Raw genomic sequence first — 27,039 nt, forward strand, 5'->3', positions numbered from 1 at the left:
TTTTCCTTTGATGTGTCCCCCGTCGGACGGACTCCTAATTATTTTAAGTTTATTTTATACAAAAGTTTAGGTCTTTTATTTGTCGATTGAGGCACTACGAATTCTGCCGGTTCAGGTAATGTAAAATAAAAATATATCGCACTGCATATATTGTGCAATAATAAATAAATAAAATAGTCACCGGGACAGTCTGTATCAACCATAGACTATAAACTGGTGCCGGCAGGAATGGCAATGTGCACCCGATTTAAATGCTACTTAATTATCTATGCTATAAATTTGTTTTCAGTTTTTTCCAAGTTAGTGTCCTCTGTTGATTTGGTTTCGTTACTACAAAAAGAACGTTACATACATCCGTTAATATAATAATACACAGATTACACTTCATCAAAACTTCTCTGGAATTAACAAAGTTTCAAAACGTGGCGATATAAAATATCATAAATAAAATGCCTAAACCAACAAGATTGCACAATAAAGGCAAATCGACATCTTTACAGAAACCTTGTAAAATTGATAAACACGAGTCCGAAGGTGTAGACCCCGAGGAATCGTTACGACAGTTTCAGCTCGAGTTATGTTGGTGTATCCAACAGTTAGAGCGAACTTTAAATGAAAAGAAAGGAAACGAAAAACAATGTGAGTTTTAAAATTAGACAAATTAAAGAAAAATGTATCCAATTTAGCGATGTTCAAGTTTTAGAAAATACGCTAAATCAAAATATCAAAATACGTGTCTTCATAAAAAAAATTCTTAATTTAAAATTCTCGATTTGCACGGTACCTACCCTCCTATTATATTTGCAATATCCATTTGACTTTGATTTCAGTGCAAGAAACATGGAAAGTCTTAACTGTACTAAAAAACAATAATCAGCCGATTATAAGAAAGAGACAATTGATGAGGACACATTTCGGTGATTATCGAGCTAAAATGGCTTCAGAGGAGAAAAAATTGTCTAAAAGTATGTTTTCACACTAAAGCTACATTTAACTTGATATTTTCAATTATAATTATTAGCATCGGTGCATCAATTTTTTAAATGGATCACCGATATCTATAGGTAATTAAATATAATTTGCTTGTGTGGCAGTAATTTTAAGTATACGGTACAAATGTGTTGTATATAAACCCGACAGACACTTTGTGTTTTCAAATTTTGTGCCATTGATATGAGGTCATACTAGGGCTAAGTAGGTACTCATAGTGTTCACCTGGTTCATTAAATATAACAGTATGAAATTATTACTATACTTTTAATTCTGATTTAAATGTGTATAGTAAAATGCCTGTTCAATATCTGTGATTGAGTATTTGAATAAGGATATTTTACTTTTAACGAGTCGCACACCTTTGTATGGTAATAAGTGGAAAGTGGTCCCCATTTATTTACCTTTATTATCTAATTGCTTAATAAACTTGTTGTTTTTAACACATGAAACACACATAACTGTATATGAATGTGTTTTAAAATGAAAGTATTTAATTTTCAAATCTTCATGAAGCTATAATATATGGAATTGGAAGTCTACTAAATGGAGCTACTTAACACTACAGACCGCTAGCCTATTAATTGATTTTTCTATTGCCAATGCTTATTGACTGGTAGCTTATTAATAGGCTTTCGACTATTTGCTTTAGCTGTCTACAGTTTTCTGTTTTGTTAACTGCATATTAATCTCGCCATATCCATATATAAATTATAATAAAATGTTTGAGGACCTCAACCACAACTGGTCAATAGGTCAACTGGTAAATATGAATACCTAACAAGAGGTGATCACTATTGCCCACTGACCACCACCTGACAATAAGCATTAACATTTACAGAAATACTGCATTTGCTTAGTGATATTTTTATTTACTTAAACTTACATTATGCATATTTGTTCTATTCTAGATGTACTGAGAATCACTTTGATATATGCCCGGATATGAACCATGGAAGATAGTGGTTGCCCAATTTGGCATCAAACCACACATTCACAACAGTATTAAGGTATACTTAATTTAAATTTAATTGTTTTCAGTGACAAGTAAAATCAAAATATCAGAAGTACAGGAAAAACCAAAGGCAACATTTTTTAGGAAATCTGTATTTCAAACTACAGGAGATGAGTCGTTCCGTTTTAATTTCGATTTGACTTCAGATCAAATAGAAAATGGAAATATTTCTACCGTTACAGAAGAAAATAACAAAATTGGTAACACAGAGTCTGTTATAGCCGATGACAACATACAGGGAAACTCTAAGGATCACAATACTGAAGAAGCAAACAAAGACAGTACAAAAAAATTTAAGTTCTCTTTTTCAAGTTCTCAATTTAAATTTAATTTCGATGTCAATGATAGTTGATTTTCATTTTGTTTATTTTTTTTAAGTTAGCCACTTCTGTGTTTAAGTGAATAGCGAAAAATAGGTTAAGTCTAAAATTTAAATTTGAAGCAAAAAATAAAGAGCATTTATTGTATTTTATGCATTTTAATGATTCAGAAAAAATCACAAATGTGCTGGTAATGTCCGTTCGTGACCAACATATCATTATCCATTTTAATCCTTTTAGCGCACATGTAGTCCGCGTAGAAGTTATCCGAATTCGCCACAGAGTATCCGACCGGTAATTCGTATTTAGAATAATAAGCTCCCCATGTGGCAACACCGATTAATTGATTCTTCTTCTTGTCAAATACGGCGCCCCCTTCGACGCCATGATAGTTTTCACACCTTTTATTTTTCTCGATGAATTCTGGTAGGTCGCAGGAATGGTAACAGGGCACTTTGAACCCTTTGATCTTATCAAAATACGTCATAATATTCGAACACAAGTCCATGTTAGAAACGACATCCAATTCTGTGAGACTGTAAATCCTATCCACGGTCTTTATTGTATGGATGCCCTAGAAAATCAAAGTTCATTTTGTAATATATTGGAATCTCATTTTAAAATGAAGTCGTTAGGCCAGCGTCCGTTACTTGATGACTTGTGCAGAGTGACCAGCAATAGATCAGGAGAGCTGAAGACTGGGCTTATTAATATAAATTGGGAGAGGAACATGTCTAAGGGTGCACAAGAGTGGCTGAATAGCGAATGAATGAAAGAATAAAACAATTTAGAATAATATCACTTTGATAGGTGTTAAAAATCAAATGAAACCTGCTTAAGTACTGATCCAAAGTAAACAAACAATAATTGAAAAACCAAATTGAAATTTCTCGTTCATAGCAAATGACAAGCGCTGTCTATGGTGTTTCCCGAGCGTTTGTCTGCGTATTGAGGTAAGATTTGCCCACTGAGTTTCTCGCCGGATCTTCTCAGTGGATCGCGTTTTCGATCCGCTGGTAGAATCTGCGAAGCACTGCTCTTGGTAAGGTCAGTGTTAGCAACACCTCCGGTTTTAGCCCCGAGAGCACCTACACGCGAGGGTAACGCTGATATAGCTTTCCAAGGCTATCACCATAGGTTAGGAAAAATAATAATAGGTTTTTTTGTTTTTACAAAACCACATCTAGTAACACTGGTAATTATGCTGAATGTTGTTTAGTTAGGTACCATTTTTTTTGGTCTGAGTAAAGTTAAAATGAAAAAGCATTGTGTTTAATAAACTAATACAGATAATACAACAAGACTGTTTGCATTGTTTTAAAAAAGTATAAATTAATTAGAGTGCGAGTGCGAGTTTTTTAACGTTCTCGATAACGTTAAAGTCGGCTTATTAAATATTCGTATGGAATGGGTTCGTTTGTCTACGTTTGCCGCTAGGGGCGCTGTTCCAACTGCATACAAAATTAGGTTAACTTTTACGCTATCGAGAACGTTAAAAAACTCACTAAGCACACTGACAAGGCAATGCTCACCCGAAAGACGCCCGACCGATTGAGCCTTCAAGAGGAAACGAAGGCTCTGGAATTGCCAAAGCTTTCTCAAACGTTGTTTCCTTATCCATATCCATAGTAATATATAAATCTACAGTGGTTTTTACGGATGTTCCGTTATAACTACTGAACCATGCATCCGATTGACTTGAAACTTGGTATCCATGTAAAAAATACATTGTACTTCATGGATAGGCTAATATTTATATGAGCGTTGGACTCCCTACACCAGTTGCGGAGGCGTTATCGATGAGAATCTTCGTGGGAATGAGAAATAATAATGCTAATTTTAAATGCCTAGCGAAGCGGGCGGATACAACTAGTATTCAATGGTCTCATAGAGAAAAGTTTACCTTTGGACTTGCATATCCGACAACCCGATACTCGATAGGTCCGTACGACTGTTCTATATTAACAAACCAATCAAACATTTCGTCCGTTCTATTTATTCCTTGTAACGGTTGAATTACATTCCAAATAACGTTTTCATAATCTTGTACTGTTATAAAGCCGATGTCGTCGAAACCTTGCTTCGAGCCGTTCCGAGGAATCACAAAGGCTATCGGTTTTAGATTATGTAAATTGTATATGATCCGGGTGTATTGTGGTTTCAAACTGGAATTTTTCAAGATTTTTATATTGTTTTAGTTATGTGTATGTAAATAAAGAAAATTATTTTTTTGGTTTGATTGTTAATTTGAAACATTCTTTAGCGACGTAGTGATATAAGATTGGATGAAAAGAAAAAAAATACACTAAAAAGAGACAAAAGTATAGCGGATGAAATTTTAGTAGAGTATACAGTAAAAGCTCCCTATTCGCGCTTTCACTATTCGCGGATTCAAAAAAATGCGATCTATGTTTATGGCTAAAGATTTCTTTGTTCACGGATTTAATCGATACATACACATTGATAAAAAAAGATTTCAATTTATCTAAGCTATACAAACAAATACCCGGAATATATACCCCGCGAATAAAGAGCTTACTACTGACAAGTGACGCGGGTAAATTTTTTTAGTAATCACCTAAATATGCATCGTGCAGCCGTAATGAATATTCTATCTTCGATGCAAACAGCAGTGCATATGTGGGGTAGCTCATCAATAGTGGAATGGACTACGCGCGCTATCCAAGGGTAGTCTACCTCGGTAACCAGTTTAGCGTTCACTTCATAGTTTTCCAAAGAAGAAAAGACTGAAAGATAAACAATTTGTTTATTGCTTAGATGGGTGAACGAGCTCACAGCCTACTCGTGTCAGTCAATCGTGAACATTTGCTAAATACGTATTTCATTAGAAAAATTGGTACCCGCCTGCGGTGCATCGCTAGATACGAATGCACCGGACGTCTTATCTTTTGGGCCACGACGACTTCACCTGGTGTTAAGTAGTTACTGGAGCCCATAGACATCTACAACGTAAATGCGCCACCCACCTTGAGATATAAGTTCTAAGGTCTCAAGTATAGTTACAATGGCTGTCCCATCCTTCAAACCGAAACGCATTACTGCTTCAAAGTAAAAATAAGCAGGGTGGTGGTACCTACCCGTGCGGACGCACTAGAGGTCCTACCACCAATAAGATATCCCATTTAGTTCGAATTGTGAACGATGCTCAGTAGGTATAATTCTGACGTGCATTTTCTCCGCTAATTATTCGCGGGTAGGTGAGCTCGCGGGCTCAACCTCAGAGAATTGTGCTAACACTAGCAAGAGAAACGCGACCCACTGAAAAGATCCGGCGAGAAACTCAGTGGGCTGTGTCTATGGGTTAATTTACTCGCCGAGCCCTTCGTCGCAAGCGACGGGTTCGACGAGAACGATGACCGGCTGATTTGTAGTTTCTATTATAAACACAGACAATGGACTATTAGTCACGTGTAGGTACTTAGGTTTTTCCAAAACGTTTTGATTTGAGCACATAACTGTGTTTCCCGGGCACTATATTCTGCAATCTATGCTCAAATAAATATCCAACCGGTCATGACAGATATCAAAATATATAAACTAGCTGGCCCGGCAGACTCCGTAGTGGCTCAATCGATAAATAAAAGACTTAAGCTTTTGTATAAAATAAACTTAAAGCAAACAAAAGGAATCCGTCCGGAAATTTGTTATTTTTATTTAATTCCGAGCATTTACATATTTATCTACGTTTTAAACCTTCTCTGAACTTCCACAAATAATTCAAGACCAAAATTAGCCAAATCGGTCCAGCCGCTCTCGAGTTTTAGCGAGACTAACGAACAGCAATTCATTTTTATATATAGAGATATATAAGAATAAGATAAGATATACAGGACATACTACTAAAAAAATAGTTTTTATAGATTTAAAAATACCCAAAATATACTCACAGGTTTCGTTATAATTTGGTTGCTCAAACGTTCTCCTCGCTGTGCGTAACATCTCTTCGATTCGATCGAAATAGTTTACAGCATTACACAATGTTACGTAGAAACACAATTTCCACATTTTATAGCAGAATTTACGATCAGGCAAATTGTTTACTGCTAATTTATTGTTCTTGTGTGATATTAACTTTAGTCAGATTAGTCGTGGAAACCTTTTCAATTCTTTTATTAAAAAAAAAAAATAGAAATAGGTCAGTGGCTCTCAACCTTTTTACTTAGAGATTCGTTAACATACTCTGTACTCTGTAACATACTCTGTACTCTGACCCATTTCCACATTTACATGAAACTTTTGATAGCAGATATTTTAAGTATAGGTACGCTCGCTAAAATTATATATCATTAATCTCTTAAGCGTAGCTGCAGTTCTATGTATCTAGTAAACAAGTGTGTTATTATATGTACCCCAGAGATGCATTTCCCCCGAATCACTACAGTTAAAAATATCGTGTTTGTATACCTACCAACGGTATGGTCACGTAAAAAGGAAGCCACCTGACTGCGTTGGAAAGGTACTACTGCTCGACCTCCCAAGTCGAAGATCTACAGGTAGACCCAAGACAAGGTGGAAGAATATAGTGCTGAAGGACAAAAGGGAATGCAATGCTGCTGACGAGGATGTCGAAGACAGAGCGAAGTGGAGGAGTAAAGTAAGGAAAGCTGACCCTACCACCCTGTGGGATAAATTTTTTTTATTGCTTAGATGGATGGACGAGCTCACAGCCCACCTGGTGTTGAGTGGTTACTGGACGTAATGCGCCACCCACCTTGAGATATCAGTTCTAAGGTCTCAGCATATTTACAACGGCTGTCTCACCCTTCAAACCAAAACGCATTACTGCTTCACGGCAGAAATAGGCAGGGTGGTGGTACCTACCCGTGCGGACTCACAAGAGGTCCTACCACCAGTAATTACGCAAATTATAATTTTGCCGGTTTGATTTTTATTACACGATGCTATTTCTTGACCGTGAAAGTCAATCGTGAACATTTGTTGAGTACGTATTTCATTAGCAAAATTGTTACCCGCCTGCGGGATTCGAAGATCGGTACATCGTTCAACACGAATGCACCGGACGTCTTATCCTTTAGGCCACGACGACTTCAGAAATAGCTGGGAAGAGAGAGTGTCTCCCAACACGCTTGAGGAGGGTTTGTGGAACACTAATGTGTAGCGACACAGTGGTTGAGTACCGCTGTCCTAGTCGATAGCCGTAATAAGTAATATATCGATGAATGTAGTGATTAGTGCTTAGATTTTTAGAATAGAATTGTTGTGGTGTCTTGTCATCTTGTAATGCATAAAGATTTCACAAATGCATCGGTCAAATTGACCGGGCTTACCGCGTGCTCGTTCATTCGTCTTAGTAATTAAAAAAAAGACTACAAATTCAGTTGGGTTTTTTATTTATTTAATAAATTCTACAATTTTACTTTACATCTCTGGCTATATATCGTGTAGTTATTATAGGTTTTTATAATAATTTCTCTACCCTCACCTCACGGTCATGTCAGTAAGAAGTTTCGAGAACGCATTCTACTTGATAGTAGATGAGCATAGCATCATAAGCAATGTGTATGTATAGTGCTACTGGCACAATACTAAAATGAACTTTAATCATCGATAGCATAAAGTTTAGTTTCCATTATTCCTGGTTTATTTTTTTGTATCACCTTTTACATAGCAACGTGTTTTTATACGCTCAATCTACATTGTGTAAATCTTCTATTATGATTTTATTGATTGCCAATAGCTTCAAAATTTCAAAACGATGCACATCAACAAACACATTCGTAAAATCAAACATTATCTTAATTTACAATATATATTTATTACCGATACACAAATAATACAGGGTTTTTTTTAATCATTAAAAATAAATTCACATAATGTTGCCCATTATACGAAGAAAAAAAAAAACAACTACTAATAATTTGTTTAAACAAACTCGTATTTATCGGCGTGGAAACTGATCTCTTGAGAGAAGTCAACGGGCGACCCGTCTTCCGCTTGCGTCACTTTGACAGCTGTCAATAACGCAAGTGACGTTTCCGATGTCCACGTCACGGAGAGCGGGAAGAAGTCGTTGGGTATAGACGGAGTGACGCTGTGAATGTAAAACGTTCAATGGAATCATTTCCGATCTCAATGTTTTTTTTTTTAATATTAACTTCACGCAACTGGATAAAATCTGCATACATAAACATTGAAGTTATTTTGAAAAAAAAAAAAAAACATTATAGAATTCACCCTTTTGGGTGTGAACACATCTTACTTTACAGAGCGGTTGTGCTTAAGATAAAAATATCGTTAACTAATATTAAAACTAAGACAAGAAAGAAAACAAAAAAAAACTTACAAAAAACAATTAACAATAAAAAAAAATAGGGATTTAATGTTCAATAAAAATCAAATGTGGTTGGTCCACAGCTCGGTGTGGATCACGGATCAACGTATATTACTGGTGGTAAGACGTCTTCTGAGTCCGCACGGGTAGGTACCATATCCCTGTCTATTTCTGCCGTGAAGCAGTAATGCGTTTCGGTTTGCAGGGTGGAACAGCCGTTGTAACTATACTGAGACCTTAGAACTTATATAACAAGATGGGTGGCACATTTACGACGTAGATGTCCATAGGCTCCAGTAACCACTTAAAAAAAAGCCACGACAAGAGGGTTTTCATGTCGTACCGCCTTCTCAAAATGTCGCAAAATGCAGACTGTAGATACTTACTGAGTCAAGCTCCAAGTCATCATGGATTCCTTAAGAAGGGTAGTCAAAACTCACGTGAACTCAAGACTCCCGGTTTTCTGTTGTTTGCTCACGAGCGGAATGCTCCAGATGAGGTTGCGTCCCTTCTGCGTGTAGCTGCCCTCCCACTGGTGCACCACCACCGAAGTGTTGCCAGAACTGAAATAATGCGACCTTTTAAATTACAACAGTTAAATTCAAAATAGCGTTAAACCGAAACATGCGTTTTTTCAAAATACCCACAATCTGATTTAATTCATAGTTAACACTACTATTATATGTATGTGTGTATGTATGTATATGCGATTGTCTCTTTATTTATTTTTATATATTTATTTATTTATGTACACACAAAAAAGAAGACATAGTACAGAGTAATAGGAAAATTAAATACAAAGGCACTGCTTATTTCTTAAAAAAATCTCATGCAGCAGACCTGCGAGAGGATTATGAGAATAATAATTAAAAGCGATGAGTGTGTGTAGAACAGCTAAAATAACAAATACAACATGAGAATTATAGTGATGCACATACACATAACAAATATTGTTAAACTTGAATACAAACTATTATAAGTAACACAGTATATACGAAGAGTATAGAACAATGATCATTCGGTTGATGAGAGATAGAATATAGATGATATAGAGTCTATATATATACTTTTTTTCTGTATGTATTTGTAACTTATAAATTTAATTGCACCTACCACTATTTACTCTGCAGTACCTTCGGTTGACTGGTAGAGAATGCCTTATGTATTAAGTCCGCCAATGTAATTTTTCCATGAAGTCTAATAAATAAATAAATAAGAGTACATAACGTTGGCGGCCCTAATGGTACTATGAGCGCGCAATGGTTGTCAAAGCACTCACGGAAGCGGTATGGTGATATTGACATCTGTCAACACCAGGTGATCCTGCTCCAGCTCGTATTCGATATTGACGTCACATCCTCCGTTGACGCCTTCGGACGGCCAACAGTTTACTAGAAGAAAACATGTCTGTCAATAATAATTTATTTTTCCCGACCAATTCCCTGATAACCTAAGGGGCTATTCCAGGTACACTCTAGCTGGAAGGTGAGTTTTCTAACATTGGCCCTAGCAAGAGCTTCGCTGAGTCTGCCACCAGATCAGAATAGCGACGCACTGAGAAGTTCCGGGCGAGAAACTCAGTGGGTTGTGTCTACGCGAACAAACAGACAAAGGATTTTCTTTATTTCAGACCAAACAAAAGTTCGCTGTGAAAATCGACAAACACTTCTCAAATTATGAGCGGAACGAATTCAGGGGGCAACGAACTCGGTCGTGTCTTTAAAGTTACCATATATCTTTAACCCTTTTACTGCAGAAATAAATAAATAAATAATAATTTCTGCAGAAATTGCTAAAGAATTTCTGAAAAAAAGTACCTTAAAAAATTATACGAGAATCAATAATAAATTCAAACGAATAAAACGTCATACAGGTCGATACCTATTTTACCTATAATCAAACTTCGCAAAACGTCGATATTTCGACGCTCCATACTTCATACGTGTTAATAGAGAGTCGATATATCGACGGTTCGCGCTCAAAGGGTCACGTATCACATGTCTCACCGGAAAGCGGAGCCAGCTTGTCATCGTTGGTAGTGGCCAGCCTCCACTTGAGGACTCCGACGTCGCTGTGCATCGGGAAGGGGCGTTGAGCCTGCTTCAGCCCAATCACGCCGGTCGAGCGGAACGCTTCCTTGTCCACGTTCGGATGGGTCTGAGATAAATCGTCGTTTAGTTAATGCTGATTTATTCACGGTTCGATTGATCGAGCTTTAATCACGGTTTAGCAAAAATTCTATAACGAATTAATCACACACATAATCAATCACACTTTAATCATGAGTTAGTTAGTGTTGTTTAAGTCCCGGTTTGTTCAATCACACTTTAATCATGAGTTAGTTAGTGTTGTTTAAGTCCCGGTTTGATTAATCACACTTTAATCATGAGTTAGTTAGTGTTGTTTAAGTCCCGGTTTGATCAATCACAGTTTAATCATGAGTTAGTTAGTGTTTTTTAAGTCCCGGTTTGATCAATCACACTTTAATCACGAGTTAGCTAGTGTATTTAATTCCGGTTTGATTAATCACACTTTAATCACGAGTTACCTATTGTTGTTTAAATTGTTGTGTTTTTGATTATGTGTTAATCATGACTGATTAATCGTATCTTATCGTGGTTTGTTTAGCTGCTATAATTATGGCTTGGTTGCTTATACTTTTGTCATGGTTTGAATAATCATACTTTAATCATAAGTTGGTTTATGCTGCTTTAATCTTGGTTTGTTTGTTCGTACATTAATCACGGTTTAGCTAATGCTGCTATAATTGTGGTTTTATTGATCATACTTTAATCATGAATTGGTTAGTGCTGTTGTAATCTTTGTGTTAATCATAGTTGATTAATCATGCTTTAATCATGGTTTAGTTGATCGTGTCTTAATAATGTTCATAAAAGTGTTGCGTAATAAATAATAGAAGAACATTTTTTGCCTTTGTTGGGTATTATAAACAATGTTTTTTTTCAGTTCAATGTATACTTTGTATACTAATCACATATTCAATGTTATACGCTCGGTGTCAGTGTTACATATAATGCTTCAAATCTGTCGTCAATCATAAATTATCTCAAACCAATCAATACTGACATTTATCTTCCCTCTTACACCCATACTAATTCGGTATTCCTGTCACTTTCACACAAATTCGCTTCCTCAAACTACACACATCACTTGTATATATGCCCGCACTCTTTCTAACACACTTTCCCTCGATAGCTCCCTCTCGTTCTCGCATTCAAAGTTGCTTCCACATCAGTCGCTATGGCTAAAAGAATCGAAGACATGAGTGGATGAAGGGGTTAAGTACGATTTTTAAGATTTTTTAGTTTTTACAATCTCCGGGTTTAAAGGCAATTGTTAGAAATTGCACGTGATGGAGTTATGTACGAAGAAAAAATATTATCACGTTGAATTAATTAAGTTTAACAATATTTGCTATGTGTATGTGCATTACTATAATTCTCATGTTGTATTTGTTGTTTTAGCTGTTCTACACACGCTCATCACTTTTAATTATTATTCTCATAATCCTCTCGCAGGTCTGCTGCATGAGATTTCTTAAAGAAATAAGCAGTGCCTTTGTACATAATTTTCCTATTACTCTGTACTATGTCATCTTTTTTATTTTTTTTATTGCTTAGATGGGTGGACGAGCTCACAGCCCACCTGGTGTTAAGTGGTTACTGGAGCCCATAGACATCCACAACGTAAATGCGCCACCCACCTTGAGATACAGGTTCTAAGGTCTCATGTATAGTTACAACGGCTGCCCCGCCCTTCAAACCGAAACGCATCACTGCTTCACGGCAGAAATAGGCAGGGTGGTGGTACCCACCCGCGCGGACTCACAAGAGGTCCTACAACCAGTAATTACGCAAATTATAATTTTGCGGGTTTGATTTTTATTACACGATTTTATTCCTTCACCGTGGAAGTCAATCGTGAACATTTGTTGAGTACGTATTTCATTAGAAAAATTGGTACCCGCCTGCGGGATTCGAACACCGGTGCATCGCTCAACACGAATGCACCGGACGTCTTATCCGTTAGGCCACGACAACTTGTAAAATCTTGTTTGTGAGTACATAAAAAAAAAAAAAAAATAATTTAAGTGACATGAGCACCTAACGTACCTACTCTTTGATTTTTAAATCACTCCAAACAATAATATCCTCCATATTGGTAAAGAAATAGAAGTATTCTAATTTCACGTTTAAAATAATAAAAATAACACCACAACAAATGCATAATATCTCAAAAATAAAGAACAAATGTTGGTCGGCCGTTTTCTCAAAATTAAAAAATTGTATCATATCCCCCTTCATCCACTCATGTCTTCAGTTGTAATCTACCTGCAACTGTAACGGTCTAGAATCTTTGTTGTCGACGTGCACGTGTATGCGACCGAATTGCTCGCTGCTAATGCGTAGCGTCAGCAGACCTGTCGAACAAACATAAACTATTTAGCAACCAATGTACGGTGAGCAAAACAAAAACTAAATATTGTTAGTAAAAATAGTACAGCGCAATGTGTCTTTGATGTATCGTTTTCATGATTTATCTAGATAATAAACGGTTTTTTATTTTAAAGACGTATTTTTTTCGCGATAAAACCTCCAGTTGCACAATTATACCCATTAGTGCTTAGTAAGCGAAGAATGTGACAGTTTCACTTACAGAAAAAAGCAAATGAGTATGTACGAAATAGTTAATTTTCGTCACATCGATGATCAAAAGAATTTGTATTTTTTTAAAAAGTGTTTGTATGTGACGGAATATTTAAGCGTCATTTTCACTTTTCGGGTTAAGAACTGATGATGACATAAAGCAACTGAAGATGCAATAATTTTAAAAGTTCGCCGTTATATCCTCATCGGTAACAAAAGTATTAAAAAGAAAAGGAAATTAAATATTAATTCTGTTTGCTATTACTTATAGCGCTTTTCTTTTTGTAAAATTACATATAGGTACATATTATTTAGTTTAGTAGCTATCAACAAGCATTGGTGTTACCAATTAAAAAAAACATATTATTGAGATCCCAGTAGTTTTGTTTTATTTTCCGACACATATAATAACAATGTTGATTAAAATCTAAATATTGACGTGTCAATTATTATGGTATATTCTCGGTCGTAGTTCAAACGCTTTGCAGTATGGTTTTATATGGAGTAGAAAATTAACAGAGTTGTAGCAGGCAAAACTGGTACATCTTAATCTTACACACATCTTAGTCTGAAATCGCGGTGTACCAAGCCAGTGAAATATATATATATATATAAATTGCGTAATTTGTTTCCAAATGATTCTTGTCCACCTGATGGTTGCCTGAAAGAGATCGCTCTTAGCGATAACACCGCCAATTGTACTTTTTTTGTACAATAAAAAATACTCTTTCTCTTTCGCCCGGTGACGCTAATATTATGGTCTCTCAAGACCATCAAGCTAAGGTAGGAAAAAAAAATCTCTCTCTCTCTCTCTAAATATAGTTTATAGTAAATTATATAATAAATACCTGATAGTTCAAAAGTTTGTATGTCACCGTCGCGGCCGGCGATCAGGTTTAAACGCTCCTCGAAGCGCAAGTGAACACTGAAATAATCAACCTATCATTGCGGTACAAGACGTGAAGATATTGGAAAGTTGTTTTTTTCATTACCCCTATACAGGGACGAATATTTTAAAATAAGAAAAACATTAACTTTATGCTTTCTCTGTTCGATTTTTTGAGTTCATTTTGAAAATATTACAATAAATGCCGAATGTAAATGCTCTGTATCGGGTTCAAATTCAAAAACATAATGTGTCTATTCATTCAGTGCTAGAATCTCAAAGCAATGCTATTATGAAGGCAGCACCTGTCTTTATACCTACTACTGCATCTTCTTGGGTTTCTAGAGAAGATAAAAAAAAACAACAAAAATAATGACTATTCATTTTAAAAAATATGTCCACGTTTAGCGCAGAAGTCAATGTGTGAATAATAATTAAAAAAAAAAAATGTTTTGCAAACAGTACTCACTCCTTGTGATCGGCGGGAACGGGCTTGCCGGCGTCGTGTTGCGCCGGCGACGCTACGGGCGCCGTGACGTCACCCTCGCTGCGGAGTCGGGACACGAACGAGTCCGCGTCCGTGCCGCGGCTGCCGAGCTTCATGGCAGAACGACCCACTGTACGACTAGAAGAAAGAAAATAAAGTTTTTTTTTATTGCTTAGATGGGTGGACGACCTCACAGTCCACCTGGTGTTAAGTGGTTACTGGAGCCCATAGACACCCACAACGTAAATGCGCCACCCATCTTGAAATATAAGTTCTAAGGTCTCACGTATAGTTACAACGGCTGCCCCACCCTTCAAACCGAAACGCATTACTGCTTCACGGCAGAAATAGGCAGGGCGGTGGTACCCACCCGCGCGGACTCACAAGAGGTCCTACCACCAGTAATCACGCAAATTAAAATACATATTTCTATTAAATTAAATTACATATTTCGTCTTTTCGCATTAAAAGTGTCCAAAAATATTCGAAATTGAGTTAATATGCGGAATCATTTGGCATCACCAGTATTCTTCTAATAAATACCGTCAAAAGAGCATAGGTTAGCTTTAGTTTTTTTTTTTAGTTTACCTATGATTTGACTACTATGAATTAACAAAATTAATACATAATATTATCTTACTTTAAAAGACAGATAATGTAACTGGTACAAAATAAAAAATAAATGTTGCGAATATGATTAATATTAAAAATATCACATGTTTATATACCGTTAGAGCGCACTAACTACGGGGCTAATGATATGTCTATTAGATTACCTAAGACCTACAACAAGTTTTATTCAGATATTGATATCTTTACAACATCCAAAACTACGTTCAAAACTGCAGTTCATAAGCTTAAGTTAAGTTAAGCTAAGGGTTTGTTATTGTTTGAATCTTTAAAATATTTACAAATTGAAAAATAATAATCTTTAAAGTATTTTCGGTGTTCTACAATTAAAAATCAACGTTCATAATCAATTCGAGCGTCCATGTAAACCAACCACTTTATTACACTCACACGCACTTACACACATCGACACCACACAATCAGATTCAAACTTATTCTGCAAGTTATCATTCGACAAAATTCATCTACCTATTTAACTGCCTTACCTTTACCTTAGTTGGACTACCTGTGGTCATTAATTATGTGTTAACATTTTTTGGAAACATAATGTGTTTCTTTAATTGGCTCATGTTTGGGAAAACATCCTTTTTTTTTTATGATTGAAGGATTACTTGTGGCCCGGAGGCCTTTCCAGTTTCACCAGGACAGGGGAAAACATCCTCTGTACCCTGTGTCTAGTTAAATGCTGTTGAAACATTGTTGATTAAATAAATAAATAAAAACCTTTAAAACACGCTCCTGTAAAATTAGTAAGTTTTGAGATTATACACTTTTAATGCGCGTAGTCAATGTCAAGCTCAAATATAATTTTAATGCGATTATATAAGTGTGTACTTTTTGCGCCTTTCTTAGGTAGGTTTTTTATTATAGTTAAAAGGACTTTTACGATTTAATTTCGTCTATCTATATTGTCGTTACAATATTACCTACGTTTTTGAATATTTAAGAGTTTTAGAGATCGCGGACTGTTTTTTAGATTTTAGATTTTTTACGCCTTTCTTTACTTTAGATTACTTGTTGAAATATATTGATTTATGCCTTTTTTTTGGGAGGATAGCTGGGTCCGGAAGCCTTTGCCAACAAATGTTATAAAATTAGATGAACAGTAATTGTAAAAAAAAAAAAAAATCTGATTCTATACACTTAAGTTCAGTCTTACAAAATTGTACACTTTTTATATCTGATTAGATTGTTGTGGTTTGCTGGATGAAACAATAATAATACGGTGGCCGGCAAGAAGTGGATGAGGAGAGCCGCAGACCGGTCTCAGTGGTGTAGATTGGGAGAGGCCTATGTCCAGCAGTGGACGACTATGGGCTGTTGATGATGATGATGATGATGAATAGTTCTGACTCAATTTAAAATTTTCCATCCGTCCATAGCAAAATAATTTTAGTAAATAAATTAAAATTACGTGCAATCAAGCATGCGAAATTCGGAGAAAAAACCCAAGGTGATTTTTTTGTTTATAGTTAATTTTTAACTGTGTCATTAACTAGTTATATATTGTCTGTCGGTTACAACACTGTGATTGACGCTAATATTGAAAAATAATTTTCTCCTACCAGGCCGAAAGTTTAATATTGTAAAAAACGCATAAAAAAACAATGTAACTGTTTTTTTATTTTTAAATAAACTACTAGTAATTGAATAAGAACTGTCTGATGAACCCATCTTTGTTTAATACTTCATTAATTAAATTTTATTGCCTTTTGTTTATTTCACTTTTGCACTAAACACAATATTGCATATTACCCGAGCACAAGAATGGCGGAGAATTTTAGGTGCGTGAGAGCAGACGTAGCACCTAACGCGCATGCGCACTTGTCAGTACCCAGGGAGGAAAAGTTACACTTTCTTCCCTGTACAGCGGGAGGAAAACCGGGCTTTTGGCGTAGGTAGGAGAAAAAATAATTTAACTCACGTATCTCTGGTGGGTGTCGTTGGAATCTTCTCGGCAATAGATTCAGATGGAGACGACGAGGACATCGTCGAGCTACCAAAGCCACTGCCTAAGAGAAGTGAAAAAAATATTAGTATATAACAGTTGCATTATCTTTAAAATATAGAGGGTAGAGGTAGGCTGAACCGTCTCATATGGGAGAAGCCTGAAAAAGTGTCCCACTTTTAGCACCAAAGACCGTCACGGTCACCGTCCTCGTCGAACGCGTCGCTTGCGACGAAGGGCTCGACGAGCGAATTAACCCATAGACACAGCACACTGAGTTTCTCGCCGGATCTTCTCAGTGGGTTGCGTTTCCGATCCGGTGGTAGATTCTGCAAAGCACTGCTCTTGCTAGAGTCAAACAACACTCCGATTTGAGCCCCGTGAGCTCACCTACACACGTTAGGGTGAAGCTGAAATAGCCTCTCAAGGCTATCAGCATACGTAGGAGGAAAAAAAAGCACTAAATAACAGTTCAAAAATTCTCCTGAATGGCGCTAGCATAGACACAGGGTATGATATGAATTGAACAGTTGTTAACTGATTGAAGTATGCCGAGTTAAGAAATTTAATATATTTAACGCCTAGAGTAGTTAGTGACAGTGTTATATACAAGATCTCACATGTTTACGTAGTCCAAACTAATTTCGTCAATATAACCTAAAATTATTGTTGTGGTAAAACGTGGAGACATCGATTGCATTTTCTTATCAGCTTTAAATAAAATATTTTACTTTTTGTGATTTTGTAGTGCTTACAGTTCTTTCGTCCTTTTTTATTTCTCTATCTTATTCTAATAACATTAAGCGCTTTTTTTTAAATTTACCCGGTTGCTACTGTAGCGCCACCCTTATTTAGCAGATTTTAACGGACACTTTTTACACACAGAGATGGTTCTCCTTAACTCTACCCTCCGTACTTTAAAATTTCGTATTTTTTGGCAAGCGAACAATGTTGCCAGTACCGAGACAATAAAACGAGTTTTTAATGATAAGGACCCTTCCAAGAATCAATTTCGTTAGCAGTCTACGAGTATATCGATTGTTTTCTGAACAAAATATGTTTACTTAAAACTTTCAAGATAAATTATTTTAGATTTTCAATTCGTTTGGAAATGAGCAAGTTTGACAATCTGTGGTTTCCTCTCAAAGATGGTAGGGCGTCTTTTGAGCCCACACGACGTAACACCACCTATTCTGTCTATGGAACGTTTGCCGCTAGGGGCGCTGTTCCAATTGCATACAAACTTGAGTTAACTTTTACGCTATCGAGAACGTTAAATAACTCGCACAAAGCACACTGTTCTTACCGAAGGACATCTGAGAGCGCGGCGGCTGGCCACGTTTGGCCGCCTCCAATCTCTCACGCTGCAACTCCTTAGCGCGTTCGCGCATGCGGTTTGCTGCCTCGCGTTCTTGGGTCTAAAGTGTTTGTAAGTATTTATTTATTGCTTAGATGGATGGACGAGCTCACAGCCCACCTGGTGTTGTGGTTACTGGAGCCCAGAAATCTACATCGTAAATGCGCCACCCACCTTGAGATATAAGGTTAAGGTCTCAGTATATTTACAACAGCTGCTTCATCCTTCAAACCGAAACGCATTACTGCTTCACGGCAGAAATAGGTAGGGCGGTGGTACCTACCCGTGCAGACTCACAAGAGGTCTTACCACCAGTAAGTACGTATAATTGTGGGAGGTTTTTTTATGGAGACAGATGATGCTATATCGGACCATATGAGTAATGGTAGGCAGCGACTTGGCAGTGCCTCTGACATTGATGACGTTCATGAGCGACGGTAACCAATTACCATCAAGTGAGCCGTAAGCTCGTCTGCCTTCAAAGGCAATAATAAAAAAACAGTGGGACGGCCGCTTTAAATTACTAGGGACTCCCGTCAAACTATCGAAATTCAACTATAATCTATGACGCTTCAAAATTTACACAATGAGTCTATGTTTTGTGTTATATTATCTGTGTTGTTATGTTATAAACTTAAAAAAAAAATACTTTTTGGCGGGAACGCGTGGAGTGAAGTTGTGTGATTTGTTTTATTTTGTCTATTTAGTGTTTCTTCGGGTTTAAATGTGTAATAATGGTGGTTTATTAACCGTTTAATATCTGTGAAAGTGCACAAATGTGGGAAAATGAAACAAAGGCGCTGGACGTAACTTCTCGGGATCCTCCAAAAAGTCCACTGAAAAAATCTTAGTAAATGACCACAATTTTACTGAGATTAGATTTCATCTCATATCATCTCATTTAATTTCATCCCAGTTGATTAATGTCTCAAATTAATCATTTTCATTTCATTTCACTCCATAACATCATTTTTCATAAAATTAAGAATATACATTAAAATAAGACATGACTTAAAGGTCTCAGTTACCAGGTCATAAACTCTCTTAAAAAAAAAAACTTAAATAAAACCGTACTGTCATCAGCCACTAAACAGAATTTTATCTTTGTTTATCTATGTACAGATTACACACGATATTCGAATGAGTTTCACTAATTGTCTTAATTGTCCAGGACTCTGCCCCGTAGAGAAAGATTGAGAAAACTAGGGTTCAGACGAGTCTCATTTTCGTGACGTTATAGACTTTGTTGAGTTGAGTTTGAGACTTGAGTTTCACTACTTTCACATCACACAGTACAAGTTGAATAACTCTGATATACAGCACTCCCGACTACGGGGACAAGGGTCGTGAGTTCAAATCCCACATCGGACAAACATGTGTGTGATGAACAAGCTTGTTCGTTATTTTTCTGGGTGTTTTATAGGCGTATATATCAACATAATATATCAGTCTGTGGTTCAAATAGCACAGAAAAATCTAGGAACTTATAGGAAGAAATGCTGGATTTGCTTGATACCTAAATATTTTAAGAGAATCCTTTTCTTATTAATCAGTTGTATTAATTTGATATAAATAACAAAAAATATAAACATGTAGATAATTATTATAATGACTTTTTTTAAACATGGCAACCCAATGCCAGTTGTTGCTAAACTCACGCGACCCACGGACGTATCTATGGAACTTTGATTTACAGGAAATACCGATTAAATAACAGTGAGCTGAATAATTTGTCTATAGACGAATATCACAATAGAAAGAAAATTAAAAAAATTATTAAATTTATACACGTACCTGCCTTACGGCTTGATAAATCTTTTCCTCGTGAGAATCCATTTCGACAAACGAACGGACCTTAAACAAAACAAGTTTGCAAAATTTCAATTCAAGAATATTAAGGGCAATCTAGAAAATCGGTAAACGATCTCACGGCCAACCTTTTCATAAGTGATTACCAGATACTGTGGATATCATAATGTGAATTTTGGTGCCCATCTCCAGACATGAGGTCTACATCTCAATAGTATAGCAGCTATTTCAACCATCGAGCCGAAACGCATTACTGCTTAAGAGCTGAATTGAATATATCTTGCATATTGTTACGCTCTGGGGCTCGGGATAAATAAAATTTTCACCGAAGTACAAATTAAAAGTCTATTTAACTCTTAGAACACTCAAGGAACACTTTACAATTCGCAATTCACTTCTTCCGCTTCGCTAGGAGTAGAACCGTTTACTAAGCTGCCTTCATGTCATCTCTGCAACGCTTTTATAGTCGACACGACAAATCTAGAATTATTGAGAACCTTCCCGATAGGATGAGTCGTTTCGATATGTTTTACAGCTATTTGATAATAGATGGCGTTACACTTATTTAGCGTTCTCGATGTTACTAGTTCTTTTGATATTCGTTTCTTCTATTCGATGATAGATGGCGTTACTCTTACCGGCGTAACAATATCAAATTCATCTGTCTTATATACATACCTGCGCTAGATTGACGCTTTCTCTGTACCCAAGAGCGACAATCTCGTCGAACGCAAATAGCAAGTTGAAGGCCTGGTTCAAGACTTCAGTTTCTGTGAGCTGTACACAATATTCTGGTACCTAGAAAGAAAATAATTAGCACCGATAACTTGCCATGTTTTGTGTGCAAAACAACCTAAATTGAACTAAAAAAAATGTATGTCATAAATACATTGTCAAATGAGACTTGTTATGAAAATATGTGGTGTATATCATTGCAGTCGTTTTCCATATCCACTGCCAGTGACAACCGCTGTAATTGCTACAATTGTAAAATAAGAAATATAAGATAAAAACACTGAATCGAGCTAAGAATATGATAATCTTGCATCACAAGTTCTGAACAATATGATTCTTAAAGTCAATATTCATAGCAATATCTTTCGCTCAGTAAAAGATTTTAAAGATTAACCTTAGTTTGTCATACATTTCACACCATAAGAGAATGATTGATTCAGCGAAGCACGGCTCTTGCCAGGGCTAGTGTTAGCGACATACTCCCCGGGTATGCTGGCATAAGCCCTCATAGGCTCCAGTAACCACTTAACACCAGGTGGGCTGTAAGCTCGTCCACCCATCTAAGCAATTACAAAAAACTAAAAAAAACACAAAATATGAGTACACAGTACTCTAACATTTGTTATTTTACAAGTACATATTTTGTATTTGTTTATTAATAATACTAAAATTTGTTACTAAACTTTATTTTTTATCAAAATCAGTTGACATACCAAAGAATACAGTGTTCAAGTGTTTTTCTTTGCCCATTCATGTAAGTTTATTTGATTTGCCTAATGTGAACCACAGATCTGTTCTTTATTTTGTGCTATAATTGTGCAAAATTACTTGCACTATGAACTTTTGCTTACAATTTTAAATTGTTTACATCTGTGCCCCTCCCTCATTTTAATTAATACTGTAAAAACTACTGAAATTTTTGTAATTGATATAATCTGCAATGTCGTTATCACTATATATGTACTAAATAAATAAAAATGTAATGCGATTAATAATATTTTACCACTCTGCTGAAGAGTCTCAATGTCTCCAGATCTTCCAGGATGTTACTAGCCTTTGTCGTGATCAGTAACATATACAACTTGTCTAGAGGCTGGTAGACATATCTGAAAGTGGTAAAAATTTAGTTAGACATAATTTTGTATCAGAATTTTTTTACTTGCTTTATATTTAATTGTACAGCATATAGGTGAGTAAACTGATGTCTCCTGTGGTGTATAGTTCCCATAGATATCAACGACAATAACAATGTTGCAACTCATTTTAAGACACAATGTTAAACTCTTTATTGTACATTATAACAACTTTCAAAATAGACATATGACACTGATTCACAGCAGAAATGGGTAATGCACTACACTTTTAGTTCTTATATATTGATTACATGAACCCATTGGTATGCTTATAAACAACATTCGTCATTGGTATAAAAGAAAGAATAACTCATCGTAAAGAATATTAATGAAAATTTGTTAATGATAAATACCTGACGGACTCTGTTTCAACAAATGTATGCTGTCGTCCTCCTGTCATTAGTTTAGGGAAGGCCGCCAGTAGACCTTCGATGCGAGCTTTTGTCATTTCGACGAACTGGCGGGACACCAGAGCTAAATAAATAGAACATCATTAACACACAATTAAAGTACTATACTACATTAAAATAATATTATGAAAAGTATCAAATGTCAGTAGTTGAAGCACATATCGGTAATATAAATTACCTTTGCCTGACTTCGTACAAACTGTAGCGGCTATAAGTACCTGAAATAATATGAAAATACATATGATTTCAGTAGTAAACACTGACCGGGAATACAATCATATCTATAGGAATAAATTTAAAATAATGTGATTTATGGAATGTATGATGAAGAGTGTACGTTAGTTTTATTTAACGTTACATACCATCTTGTTTTTTTATTCTTATATCTAATTTTCATAAAAAACACCAAAATATTTTAGGCTAAGCTTCCACAAATTTGACAACACACACGACGAGGTGACGTGTTGACCATTTGACAGCAAACGTCAACAGTATTTTGTTAGACTATGGTTAGACCACGTTTGAGACATTAATCAACTGGGATGAAATGAGATAATATGGTATGAAATATAATCTCAGTAAAATGGTGGTCATTTACTGAGACTTTTCAGTGGACTTTTTGGAGGATCCCGAGAAGTTACGTTCAACGGCTTTGTTTGATTTTCCCACATTTGTGCACTTTCACAGATACTAAGCAGTTAATAAACCACCGTTATTACATAATTAAACCTGAAGAAACACTAAATAGTTACACAAAATAAAACAAATCACACAACTTCACTCCTCGCGTTCCCGCCAAAAAGCCTCTATGGTTAACTGCCAATTCTAGATAAAGATAATTGGTGAACTTGGTGTTAGAGAGTAATTCACAGGAGAAGTCATTCAAAATAGTTCGGATTAAACAATTTTTATCCAACATTTCTAACTGCTAAGATTTGGTTTATGAAAAAACCCAGCTATAACTTAGACAAAGAAAAGATCTCATCTAAACTGTCAAAGATTATTTGTCAATGACAATCAGAAGAGGAACATACCTAGTATAAATACTAAGTAGTCAAAATATAAATTTCACATACAGAATGGAAAGCAGTCGACGTCGCCCAAAACACGTCATCTCGGATCCTCCCGATCCACTAACGGTGCTTCTAGGTACTTCAAGCACCGGTCACCGTTCTCGTCGAACCCGTCGCTTGCGACGAAGGACTCGACGAGTAAATTAACTCTCAGACACAGCCCACTGAGTTTCTCGCCGGATCTTCTCAGTGGGTCGCGTTTCCGATCCGGTGGTAGATTCTGCGAAGCACGACTCTTGCTAGGGTTCGTGTTAGCAACGTCATCAGGTTTGAGCCCCGTGAGCTCACCTACAAAAGTTAGGGTTACGCTGACATAGCCTCTCAAGGCTATCAGCTTAGGTAGGAAAAAAAAAAAAAAAAAAAATATATAAATTTCACCACTTCGATAAAGCGGCACGACACGAGAACCCTCTCATCGTGGCCGCCGGTAACTACATTCCCGATCCTGCGGACAGAATGGAAAGCAGTCGACGTCGCCCAAAACACGTCATCTCGGATCCTCCCGATCCACTAACGGTGCTTCTAGGTACTTCAAGCACCGGTCACCGTTCTCGTCGAACCCGTCGCTTGCGACGAAGGGCTCGACGAGTAAATTAACTCCCAGACACAGCCCACTGAGTTTCTCGCCGGATCTTCTCAGTGGGTCGCGTTTCCGATCCGGTGGTAGATTCTGCGAAGCACGGCTCTTGCTAGGGTTCGTGTTAGCAACGTCATCAGGTTTGAGCCCCGTGAGCTCACCTACAAAAGTTAGGGTTACGCTGACATAGCCTCTCAAGGCTCTCAGATTAGGTAGGAAAAAAAAAAAAAAAAAAAAAAACTATAAATTTCAGTAATCTGTGCTTAAATGTCAAAAGTCAGTGTCTGTAAATCAAGGCACGTTGAGGATAATTGTTCGTAAATTATCAGTAAATTAAAAAAAATTTTTTTTTATTAATTATTGTTATTGTTCATTCATGTATTATGCTCACAATGGAGGCTACATTGTGACGCGGCCGGTTAATGTATACGGAATTTGCTTACACATCAAAGAAGCCAAATAACCGTAGTAAGTGAATTTGAAATATTTTCGTAGCTATAACTCGACAGGACACATGCTAGAGTCTTTGAATCTTATCTACGTTATATTCGCTAATGGTCAGACAATTTAATTTGCATACAATGACGGTTTCGTGCCGAAACAGTGATAATCGTCAGACGAAAAGTCAGTCTTGTTTTGATAGTTCAATTTCATTAGTCAAAAGCGATTATCTCTGTTAATACCTACGCAAGTAATTATTTTTCAAGATTTTACACATTTGTAGTTGGTCTTAGTTTTATTCTAATGGAAGAAACATCTTTGATTGACAGTGACAATGAGGTACTTGCATGCTGTTGACATAATAATATCTTTATTAATATTTTACTTTTGAATGAGTTTTAGATGTTTGATGTTCTTTTACAGAACGTAAGAGAATGACAGTAAAAAATATTTTATTAATTATAATCAGGTATAATTTTCAGTTCAATTTCAACATACCTTCATTTGATTAAAATTATAATTCAACTAGATGAAGGCTTAAAAGTAAATATTTCACAAAAAAAACCTTAGGCTTAAACCTAATCGGCAAATATCTGAGGGCAAAATTTACAGTCCGTAGTGGCGATTATGTGTAGAAATGAGGAGATGTGACACGTGCAGTGCCCAAACTGAACGAAGGGCCACAGCGGGCCGCGGTGGAGAGTCAGGCGACCGTGACCCACTGTTACGCTCCCCAACAATATCTCAAGAGGAGCCCTACGATAACAGACCTTTCGTAAGACATATGTGTTTAACGTAGTTAGCATGTTCATTATTTTTATATAGTGTCATCAACACTATTTGAGCTGAAGTAATAAATGAATACTAAAGTTGGATTTTTTTATCAATGATTTTTTATGTTTACTGTCATTTTATCAATATACAATACCCTTTTAAGATTAAAAAAACTGGGTTTATCCTTTTTCTTTGCCAAGTATACTTTAAATACAATTTCAATGATGATTAATGCCATTAATGATATGTTAATCAGTATTGCATGCTTAATTGATGAATAATGTTCCTTTGAATTTTTTTAATAATTGGATCATACCACACTTTGGAAGAAAAAAGAAACTTGAATTTTTAAATATTCAATGAAGTTGTCAACTCGAAATTCAGTGCTAATAATCTTAATTACTGGAACTGAATTGATATCTCAACCAAGCTTGGTAAATTTTAATGCAATGATAAATAGGTACGGTAAGATGAAATAGGCACAGATGGTCCCTCTGCAAATATGTTGTTATATATTCCAAGGTGATTCGTAAGTTTATTTTGTGTTTTGCCAATTTGCAGAATATTTCAAAAGTTTCAGTCACTGTTATCAAAATTTTTTAGATAAAGTACAAAAATTCTTGGGACAGCTCATTTAGTGTTGTAGACTGCACCGTAAATGTGTCCTTTTATTTCCGAAACGTAGATGTTCAAGCACTGTATCAGCGTCTAATTTATCAAACACTAATTTGATAGTGATATTTTTAAAATTGACTGGAGAAATGTTGAAACAATGCAAACAAGAATTGTTACCATCAACGAATATATTAATTGTAAAAAAGGTATTAAAACCTTTGGACATTTAAACATCTCCAATAAAACTGCGTTTTTGCTAGTCTTAAACAAAATTATAGCCCCCCAGATCTACTCAGTGCGATTCCGATCTGGTGGTAGATTCTGCGAAGCAATTCCCTTTCTAAGATTAGTGCCAGCGACGTCCTCAGATTACAGCCTCGTGAACTCACCTACTCGCTTGGCTTGCTGTCATAACTACCTAGGTAGGAAATAAATAAATTATAGCCACTTTTACGGTTTCAGAAAACTTAACCTAATTCACAGATTAATTATTTTTCATTGAACCAAACAAATGAGCGATAAATATATATAATAAAAAAAATCTGTTTTGAAATACGACAGTTAGAACCTATTTTGATTTTTTTCTACAGAAAACACACTACATTGAATAATGACGGCACTTTTTAATGCACCAGACTATGCCGTTACTCTCTTGGATGGAAAATCGATTTATAAACTTTGTATTTTCTTCAGATATCGCACCTCGTACACATAATTAAAATTAATTTTACGGTTTCCTTTTACCGCCATGGACGACTCGTAACTTTCGTAAAATTTGTTTTAATCACATTTATATTTGTAAAGAAACTAGTGGTACTAGTAGGAATAGTATCGTGAGCCTATTTCGTTTCTTCTTAAG

The 27,039-nt window shown here is 36.0% G+C and overlaps 4 protein-coding genes across 6 annotated transcripts in view; 2 read left to right on the forward strand and 2 right to left on the reverse strand.

Moving 5' to 3' along the window:
• Positions 1-275: 275 nt before the first annotated feature.
• LOC114246731 (UPF0488 protein C8orf33 homolog) lies at positions 276-2,472 on the forward strand. Its single transcript, XM_028179411.2, has 3 exons — positions 276-639; positions 831-965; positions 2,032-2,472. Exons 1-3 carry the CDS (start codon positions 450-452, stop codon positions 2,355-2,357), a joined length of 651 nt encoding a protein of 216 aa, XP_028035212.2. The 5' UTR covers positions 276-449; the 3' UTR covers positions 2,358-2,472.
• Positions 2,466-6,410, reverse strand: LOC114246730 (uncharacterized). The gene is made up of 4 exons (XM_028179409.2): positions 6,234-6,410; positions 4,904-5,072; positions 4,229-4,490; positions 2,466-2,899 (listed from the first exon to the last, which is right to left on the reverse strand). Exons 1-4 carry the CDS (start codon positions 6,349-6,351, stop codon positions 2,492-2,494), a joined length of 957 nt encoding a protein of 318 aa, XP_028035210.2. The 5' UTR covers positions 6,352-6,410; the 3' UTR covers positions 2,466-2,491.
• A 1,270-nt stretch (positions 6,411-7,680) lies between these two features.
• On the reverse strand, positions 7,681-23,219 carry deltaCOP (coatomer subunit delta). Its single transcript, XM_089738221.1, has 15 exons — positions 23,063-23,219; positions 22,879-22,918; positions 22,644-22,764; positions 22,161-22,263; positions 21,101-21,220; positions 20,408-20,467; positions 18,563-18,674; positions 17,233-17,320; positions 14,661-14,816; positions 14,154-14,230; positions 12,991-13,079; positions 10,645-10,795; positions 9,918-10,029; positions 9,079-9,201; positions 7,681-8,398 (listed from the first exon to the last, which is right to left on the reverse strand). Exons 1-15 carry the CDS (start codon positions 23,063-23,065, stop codon positions 8,230-8,232), a joined length of 1,524 nt encoding a protein of 507 aa, XP_089594347.1. The 5' UTR covers positions 23,066-23,219; the 3' UTR covers positions 7,681-8,229.
• Positions 23,220-24,608: 1,389 nt separating this feature from the next.
• LOC114246688 (deubiquitinase DESI2) overlaps positions 24,609-27,039 on the forward strand; it is a 37,521-nt gene continuing 35,090 nt past the window's right edge. Inside the window, exons 1-2 of one of the 3 annotated variants that reach the window (XM_089738228.1) lie at positions 24,609-24,818; positions 25,427-25,566. In XM_089738228.1, the coding sequence (XP_089594354.1) occupies positions 24,773-24,818; positions 25,427-25,566 (186 nt within the window). In that variant the 5' untranslated portion in view covers positions 24,609-24,772. Of the gene's footprint in view, positions 24,819-25,403; positions 25,567-27,039 lie in introns of all 3 variants that reach the window. The other 2 variants (XM_089738230.1, XM_089738229.1) reach the window with 2 other exon arrangements.

This window comes from Bombyx mandarina, chromosome 24, assembly GCF_030267445.1.
Source record: "Bombyx mandarina strain Sakado chromosome 24, ASM3026744v2".
Classification (NCBI taxonomy): domain Eukaryota; kingdom Metazoa; phylum Arthropoda; class Insecta; order Lepidoptera; family Bombycidae; genus Bombyx; species Bombyx mandarina.

Bases quoted from the DNA above. Each gene is read 5' to 3' on its own strand.
- LOC114246731 (XM_028179411.2), top strand. From the start codon at position 450: ATGCCTAAACCAACAAGATTGCACAATAAAGGCAAATCGACATCTTTA. The intron at 640-830 runs GTGAGTTTTAAA...CTTTGATTTCAG, and splicing joins GAAAGGAAACGAAAAACAAT to TGCAAGAAACATGGAAAGTC. The intron at 966-2,031 runs GTATGTTTTCAC...AATTGTTTTCAG, and splicing joins GGAGAAAAAATTGTCTAAAA to TGACAAGTAAAATCAAAATA.
- deltaCOP (XM_089738221.1), bottom strand. The intron at 22,264-22,643 runs GTATTTATCATT...TACCACTTTCAG, and splicing joins GTTGAAACAGAGTCCGTCAG to ATATGTCTACCAGCCTCTAG. The intron at 10,796-12,990 runs GTAGATTACAAC...GATTTATCTCAG, and splicing joins CTAGACCGTTACAGTTGCAG to ACCCATCCGAACGTGGACAA.
- LOC114246730 (XM_028179409.2), bottom strand. From the start codon at position 6,351: ATGTGGAAATTGTGTTTCTACGTAACATTGTGTAATGCTGTAAACTAT. The intron at 5,073-6,233 runs GTGAGTATATTT...TTTATCTTTCAG, and splicing joins ACCAAATTATAACGAAACCT to TCTTTTCTTCTTTGGAAAAC. The intron at 4,491-4,903 runs GTGATTACTAAA...GAAAAATTCCAG, and splicing joins GCTGCACGATGCATATTTAG to TTTGAAACCACAATACACCC.